The sequence below is a fragment of the Aaosphaeria arxii genome (genome assembly GCF_010015735.1).
Source record: "Aaosphaeria arxii CBS 175.79 unplaced genomic scaffold BU24scaffold_5, whole genome shotgun sequence".
Taxonomy (NCBI): domain Eukaryota; kingdom Fungi; phylum Ascomycota; class Dothideomycetes; order Pleosporales; genus Aaosphaeria; species Aaosphaeria arxii.
Genome location: NW_022983478.1, coordinates 2,090,328 through 2,104,899, shown reverse-complemented (window position 1 = coordinate 2,104,899; position 14,572 = coordinate 2,090,328). Strand labels below are relative to the sequence as shown.

The 14,572-nt window shown below is 51.2% G+C and overlaps 5 protein-coding genes across 5 annotated transcripts; 4 read left to right on the top strand and 1 right to left on the bottom strand.

The window, feature by feature from the left end:
• The first annotated feature begins 240 nt into the window (after window positions 1-240).
• BU24DRAFT_223296 (P-loop containing nucleoside triphosphate hydrolase protein) lies at window positions 241-2,820 on the top strand. The gene is made up of 4 exons (XM_033522085.1): window positions 241-820; window positions 880-912; window positions 969-2,313; window positions 2,462-2,820. The coding sequence occupies exons 1-4, from the start codon at window positions 372-374 to the stop codon at window positions 2,756-2,758; spliced, it is 2,124 nt and encodes a 707-aa protein (XP_033383234.1). The 5' UTR covers window positions 241-371; the 3' UTR covers window positions 2,759-2,820.
• Window positions 2,821-5,052: 2,232 nt separating this feature from the next.
• BU24DRAFT_410594 (uncharacterized protein) lies at window positions 5,053-5,569 on the bottom strand (the record flags this gene model as incomplete). The annotated part of the gene is made up of 2 exons (XM_033525998.1): window positions 5,053-5,498; window positions 5,557-5,569. 2 exons carry the CDS (start codon window positions 5,567-5,569, stop codon window positions 5,053-5,055), a joined length of 459 nt encoding a protein of 152 aa, XP_033383233.1.
• Window positions 5,570-6,108: 539 nt separating this feature from the next.
• Window positions 6,109-9,069, top strand: BU24DRAFT_223260 (uncharacterized protein). Its single transcript, XM_033522084.1, has 3 exons — window positions 6,109-6,981; window positions 7,061-8,901; window positions 8,972-9,069. The coding sequence occupies exons 1-2, from the start codon at window positions 6,340-6,342 to the stop codon at window positions 8,681-8,683; spliced, it is 2,265 nt and encodes a 754-aa protein (XP_033383232.1). The 5' UTR covers window positions 6,109-6,339; the 3' UTR covers window positions 8,684-8,901; window positions 8,972-9,069.
• A 1,331-nt stretch (window positions 9,070-10,400) lies between these two features.
• BU24DRAFT_423790 (uncharacterized protein) lies at window positions 10,401-12,070 on the top strand. The gene has a single exon (XM_033528345.1). The coding sequence runs from the start codon at window positions 10,631-10,633 to the stop codon at window positions 11,921-11,923; it is 1,293 nt and encodes a 430-aa protein (XP_033383231.1). The 5' UTR covers window positions 10,401-10,630; the 3' UTR covers window positions 11,924-12,070.
• A 316-nt stretch (window positions 12,071-12,386) lies between these two features.
• BU24DRAFT_423788 (uncharacterized protein) lies at window positions 12,387-13,572 on the top strand. Its single transcript, XM_033528344.1, has 3 exons — window positions 12,387-12,845; window positions 12,926-13,340; window positions 13,443-13,572. The coding sequence occupies exons 1-3, from the start codon at window positions 12,554-12,556 to the stop codon at window positions 13,510-13,512; spliced, it is 777 nt and encodes a 258-aa protein (XP_033383230.1). The 5' UTR covers window positions 12,387-12,553; the 3' UTR covers window positions 13,513-13,572.
• Window positions 13,573-14,572: the final 1,000 nt, after the last annotated feature.

Sequence of the window (14,572 nt, the reverse complement as noted above, 5' to 3'; positions counted from 1 at the left end):
AGGGGGCAATCATCCAATCAGACGCGTCCGCAAGTCAGCGCGGAGGTGACGACAATTCTTCCCCCCATCCAAGCTCCCCAGACATGCAGGTACCATCACATTCACTGAACAACCTCATACACACCCACGCTCTCCGTCCCTGAGGATCAGTTCCCCTTCCGACTTTCCTCTGTGACATGCGATTATCCTCTCGTACCCTAATAGTGGAAACCAGATCCACACGAACAGAGTACTCACACATTCGTGAACCTACCCCACCGTGCTACAGTCAAGGCAGTACTTAGGGCCTCCACCTAATCCCAGATCTATAGTAGAATCGCAGCATCATAATCCACCACGAAGCAGAACTCTTACAGCCTGACTACATCGTCATGACGAAGCTCAGCCCTACAGACATACCCTCGTTCGCCACGACCCAACTGGCACTGCTCGACGCGGAGCTAAAAGCCGAGCTGTCGGAAACAGATGCCCTCCTCTCCTCTCATACCCCGACCGCACTCGCCCGTGCGGGCCTGGCCATCCTGAACCTTAATGTTTCTTCTATACGTACTGGTCTAGGCGGGAAGACGGTCGTGGAGCTCGCTCTGGATTCGGCAGTCGTGACCAAGGGTGAGAAGGCAGATATCCCTGAACATGGAATCAGAACTGGAGATATAGTTTCATTGCAGGAGCAGCCCGCGGGCAGTGCGAAGAAGACGGAGAAGCGTGAGCTTGTGAAGAAAGGTGCAGAGGGGGTGGTTTTGCGGGTGCGCAGGGAAAACGTCGAGATTGTGCTAGACAAAGAGGACGCAGATGTGCCCAGCGGAAACAAGCTATGGATGTTAGTTGATGTTTCCGATGATATCTGCTGTACAGATAGACTGATAGTTCTGCTTATAGTGTCAAACTGGCAAACGACGTTACTTATAAAAGGTACCGTCATGAATCAATATATTCTCTCATCGCTTTCCGAGCTCATGCATTCCCAGGATGAACCAAACAATGTCACGATTGCAAAAGTTTCAGGAACAGGAACATACGCCTTTGATGCACGTACTCTTTGGTCAGGCTTCTCCAACACCGCCGCCGTCCGACAACAATGACCCCTCAAGCCCCCTCCACAATCTCACGTGGAACGACCCCAGTCTGAATAACAGCCAAAAGGAGGCCATCAGATTCGCACTGGGTTCTCGAGAGATTGCCTGTATCTGGGGACCGCCAGGGACCGGCAAGACGCACACGCTCATAGAGTTGATCCTCCAGATGCTGAAGCAGAACCTGCGCCTTCTCGTCTGTGGGCCCTCCAACATTGCTGTAGACAACATTGTCGAGCGCCTAGCGTCGCACAAAGTACCCATGATCCGACTGGGACATCCAGCTCGTCTCCTCCCATCAGTGCTGAACCATAGTTTAGACGTTCTGACGCGCACGTCGGACGCCGCAGCACTTGTCCAGGACGTTCGAAAGGAAATGGACGAGAAGCAAGGATCGATCCGCAAGACTCGCAATGCCAAAGAGCGGCGCCAGGTCTACGCAGAACTAAAGGACCTGCGAAAGGAATTCAGGGAACGGGAAAGGGGCTGCGTTGACAACTTAGTGAAGGGCTCTAAGGTCGTACTGGCTACATTGCATGGTGCCGGTGGCTTCCACCTGCGAAACCAGGAATTCGACGTGGTCATAGTAGATGAAGCATCGCAGGCCCTGGAAGCACAATGCTGGGTGCCCTTGCTATGGGTCAAGGCGACTAAGCTGATACTCGCGGGCGATCACTTGCAATTGCCGCCTACGATCAAGTCACTTAATTCTAAAGAGGCCAAAGCGTCTAAGAAGAAGGATGTAAAGAAAGGTAAGGCTGAAGAAGAAGGTAAGAACAATGCGGAGCCGTCAGTAAAGCCGGCGGGAGGCAGCATGACGTTAGAAACGACGTTGTTCGATAGGTTGCTGGCATTACATGGACCGTCGATCCAACGCATGCTCACCACGCAATATCGAATGCATGAGACCATTATGCGTTTTCCCTCTGACCAACTCTACGAATCGAAACTAATCGCAGCCGATTCCGTCAAGGAGAGATTGCTCAAAGACCTGCCCTATGAGGTCCAGGAGACTGACGACACACGGGAGCCTCTGGTCTTCTGGGACACGCAGGGCGGCGACTTCCCCGAGAAGACGGAGGACGAGGAGATTGGCAAGGGAAGTAGCAAAGGCATGAGTCTCGGAGACAGCAAAAGCAATGAGGCCGAAGCAGCACTCGTCAAGTTGCATGTCGGCAATCTAATCGACGCAGGCGTCAAAGCTGAAGATATAGCGGTCATTACGCCTTACAATGCGCAGGTAGGTCCGCCCAATTGATATGATTTATGCGTATCGGCTGTTGGCCATTGCCATGTCCAATTTCCAGAGCCTGAAGCATGTTGGCTCCACACACATGTCGCAAGCATACAAACTATAAACGATCCTACTGACACTGCCATAACATTAGCTCGCCATGCTGTCCCAAATGCTTAAAGAAAGCTTCCCTGGCATTGAGCTGGGGTCTGTAGATGGGTTCCAGGGCCGAGAGAAAGAGGCAGTGGTCGTCAGCTTGGTGCGAAGTAATGCTGAGCACGAGGTTGGATTCCTAGGCGAAAAGCGACGATTGAATGGTAAGTACGAACCCTCCCAGCACGTATTAATTAATCAATACTGCTATGTAATGATGGCCGTGAACAATGAGCAATGCCAACGACACGACACCCACGCGGCTCATGACACCCTCCGCACGGGGGGCATAGCTTAAGGCTCATGCCGCCCCCGAAACACAGAATGCTCACGCGGGATATAGTGGCAATGACCAGACCAAAGAGGCATTTGTGCATCATCGGAGACTCGGACACTGTTGGCCGGTACGTATTCTATCCATCTATCTGTGCTGTATGCAGTGAGGACTGTGCGGTGCAGTATTGTTCGTTGTGTTTTGACACTGCTGCTGTTGTTGTTGGCTTGGGGTTGGTTGGACGCGCGCCCACGCGCGCTCAGGCGCCCAGGCACACTTTCTCGTAGCTAGCGGCTGCATTCCTCGTCCCCAATCCCTTCCCCTCCAGTTACACAACTTGCGTGCTTTGTACCGTGCGGTTCCCAGCGGAACGTTTGTTTCCCACCCCTCTCCCTGCCTTCCCCTCGCGGCCTCGCCTTCGCAACGTGAGACGCACGTATGCACACGCTGCATGGCATGGCTGTTGTGTGATGCCGTGTGAAAGACCGCGTTGAGCGTGCCGTTTGGCTAGAACACAATCCCCCGAGCTGACGATCAAAAATTATTCAATCTAGTGGCACCAAGTTCTTGAAGTCGTGGATGGAATTCCTCGAAGAACATGCAGACCTCAGGTACCCGGACCTAGCGGATGTCTACGTGGACGAACGGCATGGTGGATGATGGAGATGCGGTGACTGACTTGTAACGTCCAGGCGAGGAGCCAGGCCAGGGACGTACAAGAGCCGCGGTTCTGGCAGTGGAGTGGAGGGGGGGTCGTGTGGCTTTTGGCTTGCTGCTGGGTGGTTCCACAACTGGCACAAGTCATCGACCGTCGGTAACTACAGCAATAATCCATTGATACTGTGTACAAGAGTGCGGACGGTCGACGGACAAAAAGGTACGGCAGGTACGGCAGGGCTAAGATACTGTATTGCACTCTGTATGTACGCATGGTTCGACATTCCTGCTCAGTAGTTGAAGTACGAGTCCGTATAATAAATAACAGGAGTCAAGGACATAGGACCGAGAGGAGAGAATGGATACAATATGCAGCTGTAGGCGCTTGTCGACTGCATTAGCCCATTCAGAAACGGTCCGGGGTTCGCAATATGACCATTTAATCCGAATGGGGAGTCAGTCTATTGCACTCGAAGCGGGAGAGGCAGAACGACAAAGCCACAACTATATGCACGGCATCTTAGCATCGGCAGTGCCGCAGTGGTTAGGCCAGTTACTACGGTCGCCGGCGAAAACTCTACTCCGTAGAAAATTTAGAAAAAGAAGACGCGGAAGGGAGTTTGAATTAGATTATTGCATTGCTGTTAGTCTGTTGAGTTATGCTCATCCCCTACCCGTAGTGGCGGTGGTGGTATCTTACTCGTAGGGGAGACAAAGATGCATTGTTGAATCTACTGTGCACTCATTAAGAGGCTTGTGAGGTACCTTATCCATATGAAGGTGCGTCCGATATAAGTTATATACTCTCTATCTAGGTACGGAGTACCTATATACATGTCTAAATCGAGGCCCGTATTTCATATGTGTAGAATCAAAGAAAAATCCAGAATACTTCGATTGTGCCATTAACAGTAATAACTATTGATTCCCGTGCCGCCTCCATCCTCTAACCCGTCCTCCCATCTGGCCCGTCCACGTTTGCTATCGATATGCTATGGCGTTGATAGTTGGTTGTTGGGAACCCCTGGCTTGTGAGTTGACCCTTTGTGCGAATAGACGAAGCGATAATGGCGTATTGACTGGTTCATAGATCAACTTTTAAGTTAGCCATCAGGAACAGCAACGGGCTTGACAGTGGACACAAAGGCTGTTGGCCTAGACGTAGACTATTAGGATCCAATAATGAACGACAACTGATTCACATCTAAGAAGTAGTTACCACCAGTCTGGTGCCGAGCAACGCTTTGCAGACATCTTGTGTAGGGAACCCCTACCCTACCTAGGGAGGTACACAGTAGTAACTGGCTGGTGATGTACCAGTTGTAATTCATTGCTGCGGATCATGTACTTCGTACTGTCCATTGAATGGACTTCATCTAAACACATCACCACATAACTATCTTCCGTCACATACTACACAGTAAGTAAATCATACATACCTACAAACAACCTGACTTGCCCATCTCGCTAAGAGTGGTCCAATTCCCTCCCAAACGGTGCATCCACAAGCGATCAGGTGGAGGCTCATGCTCCTCCTACTCATGCTCATGCCCATCAATTTCGGCGACGTCTTTGTAACCTGTCCCTCTTTTCTCTTCCCTCTTCGAATCTTTCATGCAGTGGCCTTTGTCTCGTTATGGACATGGCTTGTCATGACAAAGTCACAGAGAGGTCATGACAAGGGTTGGATGGACAGGGTCATGGGCCGTCTCGCGAGCGCTATGCCTGTTGAGTTGAATTTGTTGCTGTTCCCAGTGCCCACCCGTGCCTCCATCATCATAGACCCATGCAGTTGAATGGATGCTAGGCAGAGACTCTGAAACAAGCTCACGCATTCCATTAATCGTCGTTCTCTGGCGCAATTGGGCCAAAGCGCTTCTCTCATTCTCCATCTCTGCCTCTTGCAGCTGACAGGGGTCTTCAATCAATCGACCTTTGAGTTTTTGGCTGTTGGCTTTTTCTTCTTTCTTTTCCTTTCCTTTCTCTGACATGCACGCGTATCGATCCATCCCATCCTGGACCGTATCCCGCGCACCACTACCTATTGTACCCTGCTTACCTGCTTTATTGCTTGCTTGCGTGCATGCTTGGTTGCGTTTGAGGTAGTCTTTTTAGGTACAAGTATAGTGTCTCCAGTACAGTGTCATAGGCCCATAGCTTCTTACCTTGGTAATACATACACAGTAGTAATACATACCCACCCACGTCTATCCGCGCGCCATCCACCTGGGTGGCTATCTAAACCCCCCTCGTACTGACATGCTACTCGTATGAACAGCTATTTCGGTCTCGGCCGTCTTTCTTCATCCGCATTACAATCCGAATCCATACCTTAACTTGCCTTACCGTGGTAGTCGCCGGCTCGCTGATGCTACGCCTGTTACTGCACTGCACTGCACATGTTTCCTATCCCATGCTATGCCATCCCGCCCCCTCCACTCCACACCGCCCCTGCTCGTCCATGACGCTGCTGTTTGATACTTAGGCTTGCATCTACCCTACTCTGTACGCGCTTTGCTTTTACATCTCCTCTCCATCTCTACCGTCTTCCTGTCGTTCCTGGTTGATTCTTTTATCTGCATCGTTGTCTGTTCTCTTTAGTTGGTTCCCACATCTTTTACATAGCTTGCTCCAGTAGCTTCTCGCATCACCACCTAGCTGTGCGGGCAACCTCTCCCCTCCTCATCCCCACGGCCGTTGTACTGTCTACGCAGGGCCTCGCCCACTTAATTACATATGAGCATTGGTCCCAATTGCGGCCTATTCGTCCACTTGTAATGTGCATTGCTTTCTGTGTAGCAATTTCCCGAGGGCCATGAAGGCATCTTGCGACCACCTCCAGGATTTCCCTGCAATTGTTGCGTGAGGCCTCTCTGCCCTGCAATCTCCCTATTGCGACTATCCGCGCGACTCTACTCTCTAAATAGATACCTCAACAACCACGATCCATGCTCACCAACGACGGTTTTGTTGCTTCCAACATGAGTGGAGAAGGGAGCCTGCAGCGATCTAGCTGGAAGGCAGATGCAATCCGCCGTGGAGATCTGAAGATAAGCGGGCCCATCCCCATCACAGAAGAGACGCCGCTCAGCGAGGACGAGGAGAGGGAATTTGCAGAGGCCCATAAGGCGAAGGAATCCCCACCCTCGAATGATGTCCTTCCGAAATCTCCACTGCCTCAGCAAGCAATTGCTGAACCTCGGGTGCACCCAAATCCTCAACCCAGTGTTCATAATGAAAGCCTGCACGCCACTATCTCTGATCTAGGAGACGGCCATGCATCCACTCTCCAAACCCACAACAGCAACAGCAACGAGCTTCCTGAGCAAAGGACAACCCCCATTTCCGGACGAGGTACCAGTAACGCGCAAAGACAGAGTTCTGTAGAACCTACGTATTACAGCACTCCGAGCCCATTTCCCTCTATTCCTGGAGAAACTTCGCCGAAGATGACGGCTGCGAAGAAGAAGCGGAAAAGCGGTCTTCGCAATGTCTTTCGCAAGATGTTTGGTAGGAAGAGCAGAGACGAGCATGACCATATTGAAGAGGAGGAGGAAGATACGTCCCGCAGGCATACGTATCATCGGAGCGTAGGTGCTCCCTTCATTTTCTCCCAATTGTTATTCTGATTTTCTGGTGAACGATCGAGAAAACTGACCATCAAAACAGGATCCCGGCATTCTAACCAGCTCTCCAAAGCCGCAGCAAGAGAAACCGTCTACTGCGAGGATATCTGATCTTCCTGTTCAAGATCTCCAGCCAGTCAATCCCTTGGGCCAGCACCTCCCCTTCCCAATGAATGTCAACGCGCCACAGGAATCGAGTCCGACGCAACAGTATCTGACTTTCGATATTCCCACTCCTGATTTGGGCCGCCGGAGAGCGACCTTACCGAGTCTGCTTCTCTCGCAAAGCGAAGCGCACGCACTCAAAGCAGCCATCGGCGGCTCCGTAGAGAGACTACCGAGTTGGGACGAACGGCTCGATGCAGAGTCATTGACATCGCCCCAGATAGGAATTGCGCTATCGAGTCCACCGCCACCAGCAGCAGTACCAGCAGGGCCACGAGCACCACATGGCGCTCAGTCTGTGCAAGCGAAGCGACGGTCGCGAAGCGCGGGCGCTTTACGCGATTTGGCCAAGGCGCGACCCTCGATTGAGCGAAGACGAAGCGCCGAGATTCGATATTGGAGAGACAGCTACCAGACTGGAAGCATTTACAGCACAGGCACAAGACCGCAAACCGCGAAGACTATTGACACTGTTCGCACGGCCGACAACCAGCAGGCTATCACCACCAGATCTCCGGAACCCACTCTGCAGACGGTCGCGGCCCACCAGCCCACTGTCGTCCAGCAACAACATGCTCAGGACCTTAGTGAGATCCCGAGTCCATCGGAGTCCTTCCACTTTGGAGACCTGAAAAGCGGATTCTCAGATGATGAGCCAGATACAGAGGAGCCAGAGATCCCTCCCCGATCAGAAAAGCGCCTCTCCATCGAGGACCGAGTCAAGCATCTTGAAGATAATATGCGCGATCTGGAGACATCAGTCCGCCGCATATCTGGCCGAAGCAATCGTCAGACGATCGTTCTGGAGAATGTACCGAAAGGACGGCGCTCGCGCAATAGGAGTTCATCCGCAACAAGCCGTCATTCGAGCAGAAGCAACGACAGAGCGGTGAGTGGCCACTACGACGGACCTCCTTCGCCGACCATTGCACCGCTATCTGCAGTGGATGAGTTCCCCAGCTCTACGAGTCGCCAGACGGTCATAGTCGACTCTGGCCCATCGTGGAGGCCCTCAACGGCGCAGCGTAATGACATAGCGGAGCAACTTGCAGCGGTCCAGGCGTCCCTCAAGCACGAACGCTCGGCTCGAAAGACCCTCGAGTCGCAAGTTTTCACCCTTCAGCGTGATGTCGCCAATCTGCAAGCCATGCTTCACAAATTCATGAATCAGAGTCCCTCCTACCCAACTCCCTCTCCAGACAACGTCGTGACGAGCAACGAGGAGCGCCTAGCGACTCCGCGCGCCGGCCCCGAGCAAGGATTCAGGCTCGACACTGCTCCTCGTTCTCGCAACCACACCTTCACTAGCCATCACACGCACAGCAGCAGCGAAATCGGCAACTACAGCCTGAGTAGCAGCGTGGACGACGTGACAAGCCCCGAAGCGTGGATGACGCCCAAGGAAGAGAGCGGGTTCGGAAGCGGGTTCTTCCACAAGAACAAGAGCAGGAGCAGCATCAACGTTGCCGGGCCCAAGGCGGTCGATGGCGAGATGTTCTAATGCGCAAGTCGCAAATCGCGAGCTGCAAACCCCCTGTACGCTCTACGTATGTGTATGTGTCTGCGTGTGCTGGCAACCTCTTTCGCAGACGATGGATGGAGCACGATGCTATGCAACGAAAACGAGCCGCCGAAGCTACGAGATGGAGCTGGATTGAGAGCTCTTTCCCCACCACCCTGACCGAGCATAATTTTCAATATCTCTTTGATTCTCTGCCTGTAAGATACCCTAGTCGGCGTTGCTTTTATCTGCCTATATGTTTAACACTTTCGTCACTGCCTCATCAAGTTACCATTTCGTTCTCTTCAAAAACATATTTTCCTTTTCCTGTTGCAAGCTAGTCTGTTTAATATCAGCCCTGGCATTTTTCCAGTGTGGTCTTTTGGCAAATTTCTTCATGCAAGCGTTGCTTTGAGCGTTTTGTCGCATGGGTGGAATGTACGATCGTGAGAGAGCTATTAGCGTCAATTTTAACCATTGGATATCAAAACCACCCAGTCCTTCCGGACTCTAAGTTAACGCTCATGCTGTGAGTTATTTTGAATGCATTGACTTGGTTGTTTAGGTGGGTCTTCGTGTTGGCAGGTCTACGCCGAGGCTCTGTATTGATAGTAAGCATGGTGAGTCCAAATTATCGACGCTGATGGTAGCGAGACCGTCACATGTCCATCTGATGTTTACTGCAATGTAGGTACGTCTCCTTCATTTTGAGCCAGTGGGGGCTTGTCTACCACCTCCACTCTCCCCTGACGTGATCTTGTCCTGTACACACGAACGGCGTAAGGAACATCCCGCACTGGACGGCTACCTACGCTGAGGTTCTAGCAGAAAGACCAGCACCGTCGCGGGTGACGATACCTTTGTCCCGGTTGCTTCCCGAGGTACTACGTAAGCTTGAACAAACAAAGATAGGTTTGTGAAGCGTAAAGAAAGATGAACGGACGGTCAGGCTTGATACTGATGTCATGATGGTCGATTGCGTGGTTGAAGGCTATGTGGAACAAAATCGAATAGCAGAGGGCGAGGTTTTTGGTGTCGAATTATCATGTCTTCTGCTCATGGACAAAAGACTGTCCGCTGCTGGACTTTCGGGTTATTGGGGTATAAGTCAATCCGCAAGGTCCAAGTATCTTGAGTTCAGTTGCTAATATAGTATATACAACTTAAGCTTCTACTCTGAAATGATACGTTTTTCTGGCGTCCTTCGAAGTTCTACTGTACATTTTCCCCGAGCTCTATCTACAGAAGTATGCACGCGAATGGGAGTTTCAAGTAGGTCCACTTTTGGGAAAGCTTCATTGGAAATTCATCTATGTTAAATTCTATTGAATGCTGATTTACATTTATTGATTTTGTGCCTCTCAATCGCATGTGAAAAGGACGATGCAACACTTGAGCGCTTCTCGTTAGTAGTATTTGAATGAAGCCGGTCACGATACGGTCGGATCAAGATACGTTGATCTCGACAACCCGATCCGAATTCGTCATCAAACTTAGGAACTCGAGACGTATTGTCGAGCCTCGGCGCAATCATCAAGGACCATATGGCCATCATTACACTGTCACTCTGTCAGCTTGTGAAAGTTGCGGTATCAATGCCTGTACCTGGCTAGTTCGAACGGTTGTCTAAGCCACACCCAAGGTCTGCGCCACTTCCGCATCTTCAAAAAAAGGTACATTTGTGTACCAAGCCGCGAGGCTCTGCCTTTGAGATTACGTGCCCCGCGCGGGTTTTCTTTTCTTGAGTGATACATTAAGTAGACATATCTGGCATTTGTGGTTATTTTCACATCGCATTACACTGTACATACAAACTCAACTGAGATAGACCACAGCTTTAAGCATCGAGATCAGCCACCAGGAAAACTATCATCAAGAGTCGGAACCCAGCACCAGTCTAAAAGAGAATTACTTATTTCAAACATCAAATTTGCGCAGGAACTGGTTATGGGATTCTTCAGATCTAAACGGGAGCCGGAAGGGCCAGTGCCAACGATAGGTCTACAACTCGCAAGTCCACCTGAAGTAGTCTTCAAGCCAAACGACAACGTATCAGGAACTGTCACTATCGACACACCGATTCCTGTCAACCCGTCAGCCGTCGAAGTATCATTTTGGGGAGAATCGAAGACTTGGATACGGACAAGCAGTAGCAATAACAATAGCTCTGGTACTACATCCACATCATATACACATTACCGAGATCATGCGCCCCTATTCACCGTCACCCTCAATCTCCTGGAGAAACCGCAGCAACTTGTACCAGGCCAGACGTATTCATACCCTTTCAACTTCCGAGTGCCCGAAGGGACCGGCTTCAACCGCTCTGATTGCTACAAGAACCCCAACGACGAACGCTGGGTTTCACTTCCGCACCAGCTCCCACCCACGTTCTTCTTCGGGACATCACCCGATTCTCCCGACAATGCCTCAATCTCCTACGGCGTGACATCGCGCCTCATCTGCAACGGCACTGGCTTTGGAAACAGCGCGACCCAGGAGATCACCTTTCAGCCTCACAATCCGCACATCCATCTCCTCGCCCCGAACGCACCCCTCTGCGTCGTCCCATTCACCAAGCGCTTCACACTCCAGTCCTCCGTCCTGAGCGGCCAAGACCCAGCATCGATAGGCTTCCGGCAGCGCATGCACGACCGCTTCTCGTCCGAGACCCCCAAACTCGACTTCGACCTGGGCATCGAGATCCCCGATCTCCTGACCACTGGCTCCGAATTCCGGTTCCGCGCCTCGCTCACCGCGATCGAGCGGTCCGACAAGGTCGTCCAGATCCCGGCCGTGCGGTTCAAAGTCGAGAAGCTCGAATTGCTGGACTTCACGTTCTTCCGCGCGGCGCGCGACTGGGACTGCATGGACAACATGGCCGGCGACCCGTGGCCCGCGAAGTTCAAGAGGGCCAAAGTCAGCAGCGCGCGACGCAACCAGGAGTACACGATCTACCGCGAGAAGAAGACGAAGCTGAACGCCATTCCATCCGAGCAAGTCGTCCAGCTACCCGAGATCGAGGTCCTGAACGAGGAGAAGAAGACGAATCAGACGAGGCAGGGGGACAGGTGCGAGCATTGGTTCTCGGCGAGGATCCCCGGGTTCACGCCCCCGAGTTTCCAGAGCTTTGCCGTCAGTCGGTCGTATAGGGTGAAGGTGAGGATTAGGGCCGAGGTGGGAGATAAGAAGTTTGATTATGAGACGGAGTGCCATGTGCGGCAGATGGGGAGCATTTAGAGAGCGTAACGAATCTTTTACTTTCGTGGTGGTGGGATTGCGGTTGCATAGCGCTCGGCGATAGGATGGGCATTGTGCATGTTTCGACTGATACCCAGAAGCATATTTAGTCTTTAGCATAGCATTTAGATTTTGTAATTCATGAGTACCACCATTCCCTCACACACTGCAAATCATGTTCGGTGTTCGACCCTACCGTTCTCCCTACTACAAACTGGGCTGCTTTGATAAAAGAAAGACGTAAGATTATCAAACAAGCAAAAATGTGAAGTCGGTGTAAAGGTCTACCCGAACCACGGAACTTATGCGAAGACGAACGAGCCATTGCAATTTCATGTCGGAAAGATGCATACGTACTCTATCTCCGTTCATGGGGGATACTGTGAGCGACACGTGATGTTGCTTTTACGATGACGTCCATGACTCTCGACGACGACGCGAAACAAACGATCATGACGCGCGAGGAAATCGTGAAAGGGAAACTATAGATATATTAGGTATTTCGATGTCAGCATAATAATGTAGTCAACGAAACACTTCAAGTCTCATTTCAACCTCATCCTGTTTGCACAATCAATTACTTTCCACCTACCGAAGAAGAGCTCAAGTGTAGGACCAATTTGTACAATCATGGGCAATTCACAATCCGCAGCAAGGGTAGTGGCACCCTTATCCTTCCTATATGACTTTTCTGCACAGCAATATGGCATGTTCTCGAAGCCGAACATGCTGGATGTGCACAACCGGAACCTCGCAGCCTTCTCGCCGTATCCATACTTCATCGCGGGATTCTTCTTCCCCCAGCAGATCTTCCAATTAGTCTGGCTGTGGAAGCTGTGGAAGAGCGATGGAACGCCACAGGAGAACGAGACGATGGGGAGGTTTGCCTGGGTGTATTCGTTGGGGAATGTTTGCATTGGAAGTAAGTTTGCTATGCCTGTGATGTTACCTTCTGCGTCCACAATGTCCGGTTCGTGTACTTGTATTGACATCAAGGATTAGCCTGGATGTTCTTCTGGAATTCGAACGACCTGAAAACGAGCAATGTCTTCGTCATTATCAACACGGTTGCGCAGCTTGCATACATCTCAACACAACTACCGCCCCTGGATACATCCTCAACGCCCAATGTGCTCACGCATATCGTATCAAAGACATTCGCGGGTATTGGAGTACTAGACCTGCTTCACAACACATCGGCGGCATACTATCGCAACGTGCCTCCGAGTAGTCTTGTACAGATTGCAACTGGGCTGGGATTTGCAGCAGCGGCTGGAGTGAGCGATTGGATCTTCGGTGGATGTTTGGTGTATGATCTGGTAGCATTGAGCGTAGGCCAGGAAGGGAGTTGGGGTCGATTGCTCGGAGGGTATGCGGCGTTGACGGCGGGTATTGTCGGTTTGCGGAATTGGCTCTAGTACGTCACCTTTGGCTTTGGCTTTTCCACCACAAGCATTCTTTCTGTGCTACCGTGGGGGGATTGAACATTGTTTTTGTGATACTGATGGGTCGTGTGTAGTCCACGATACAAGAAGTCACAGAACAAATCTAGAGAGGGTTATGCGAGGATCAATCCGGGTGAGGAATAAGAGAGTGGATGAAGCTGTCCATTAATTGTTGAAGGGAACGAAGATTAGAGAACGTGACCGCCTTCCGAAAACGGAGATACTTGTAGAAGTCATCCATAGAACTAAGTATGGCTAGGAAAAGAGGTAAAGTATAGGTAATTAAGTTGCGAATTACAAGTATCTACATACATAGTTGTACTTGCAAACATCTGATGTGGAGAGATGATGAATCTGGGCTTGTCTCTCGGCTATCTGCTATCTCCCATGCATCATTCCCCATCTATCTCTCTACCTAATAGGCATTCATCTATTAATTATCTATCTATGCTTATTCCGGATCCCCCCCATGGATGGTTTGCCCTTATCTCCATGTAACATGTAACAACAACATCTGTGATCCTCTCCCCCAGTTATTGCCGTCGATCTAACAAGAAATCCCACTTTTCCCTAGTCATCCGGGCAGTTCTTGTTACATACTTAGATCCCATCACTTGCAACTATGCACCACACAAGACTTCAATTCATGCCTGGTGGGGAATAGCCCGTTCGCCTTCCCCGTTGTAGTCTCCGTTCACACCCCCGTCCCTCCTGTGATACATTTGGTGATGACTCTGCCCCAAACCACCAATATCTCTATCTCTTCCTCTCTCTTCTTCTTTCACACCACAACACCTCCCTGTAGGCTCTCGAGATTCCTCCAGAGAATCATTAAACCTTGCGATTGCCTCTTCACATCCATCCTACTTGGTAGTTGACCCTTCACCTCCTTCCTATCGCATCTATCTCGCGTGCAACCAGCGACCCTGGTCTACCTCCGACTGCGGGGTGTCGAGTCAACGAACCGATACACCTCTGAAGACCTCCTACTCTTCAACTCTTGTGCGCATTCAATCCATGCCTTCCTGCTCCCGGAGCAGATAGGTCCATACATTTCTACACCTGTGGAGATCGCGCCTCGAGTTCGCTACCTCCCAGCATCTTCAATCAGCTGCGCCCTCGTGGCTGGTGTAAGGCGACGACCCGACAGCCCAGCTGGACGCACCACCTGATCACTGAGCCTCCACTAGCACCGAGGAGACTG

What these genes read in the sequence shown, in the direction of transcription:
- BU24DRAFT_223296 (XM_033522085.1), top strand. Translation starts at nt 372, where the DNA reads ATGACGAAGCTCAGCCCTACAGACATACCCTCGTTCGCCACGACCCAA. An exon ending in AGCGGAAACAAGCTATGGAT is followed by an intron (nt 821 to 879) that starts GTTAGTTGATGT and finishes TTCTGCTTATAG; the next exon opens with TGTCAAACTGGCAAACGACG. An exon ending in TTACGCCTTACAATGCGCAG is followed by an intron (nt 2,314 to 2,461) that starts GTAGGTCCGCCC and finishes CCATAACATTAG; the next exon opens with CTCGCCATGCTGTCCCAAAT.
- BU24DRAFT_423790 (XM_033528345.1), top strand. Translation starts at nt 10,631, where the DNA reads ATGGGATTCTTCAGATCTAAACGGGAGCCGGAAGGGCCAGTGCCAACG.
- BU24DRAFT_423788 (XM_033528344.1), top strand. Translation starts at nt 12,554, where the DNA reads ATGGGCAATTCACAATCCGCAGCAAGGGTAGTGGCACCCTTATCCTTC. An exon ending in GGGGAATGTTTGCATTGGAA is followed by an intron (nt 12,846 to 12,925) that starts GTAAGTTTGCTA and finishes ATCAAGGATTAG; the next exon opens with CCTGGATGTTCTTCTGGAAT. An exon ending in GGTTTGCGGAATTGGCTCTA is followed by an intron (nt 13,341 to 13,442) that starts GTACGTCACCTT and finishes GGTCGTGTGTAG; the next exon opens with TCCACGATACAAGAAGTCAC.
- BU24DRAFT_223260 (XM_033522084.1), top strand. Translation starts at nt 6,340, where the DNA reads ATGCTCACCAACGACGGTTTTGTTGCTTCCAACATGAGTGGAGAAGGG. An exon ending in GGCATACGTATCATCGGAGC is followed by an intron (nt 6,982 to 7,060) that starts GTAGGTGCTCCC and finishes CCATCAAAACAG; the next exon opens with GATCCCGGCATTCTAACCAG.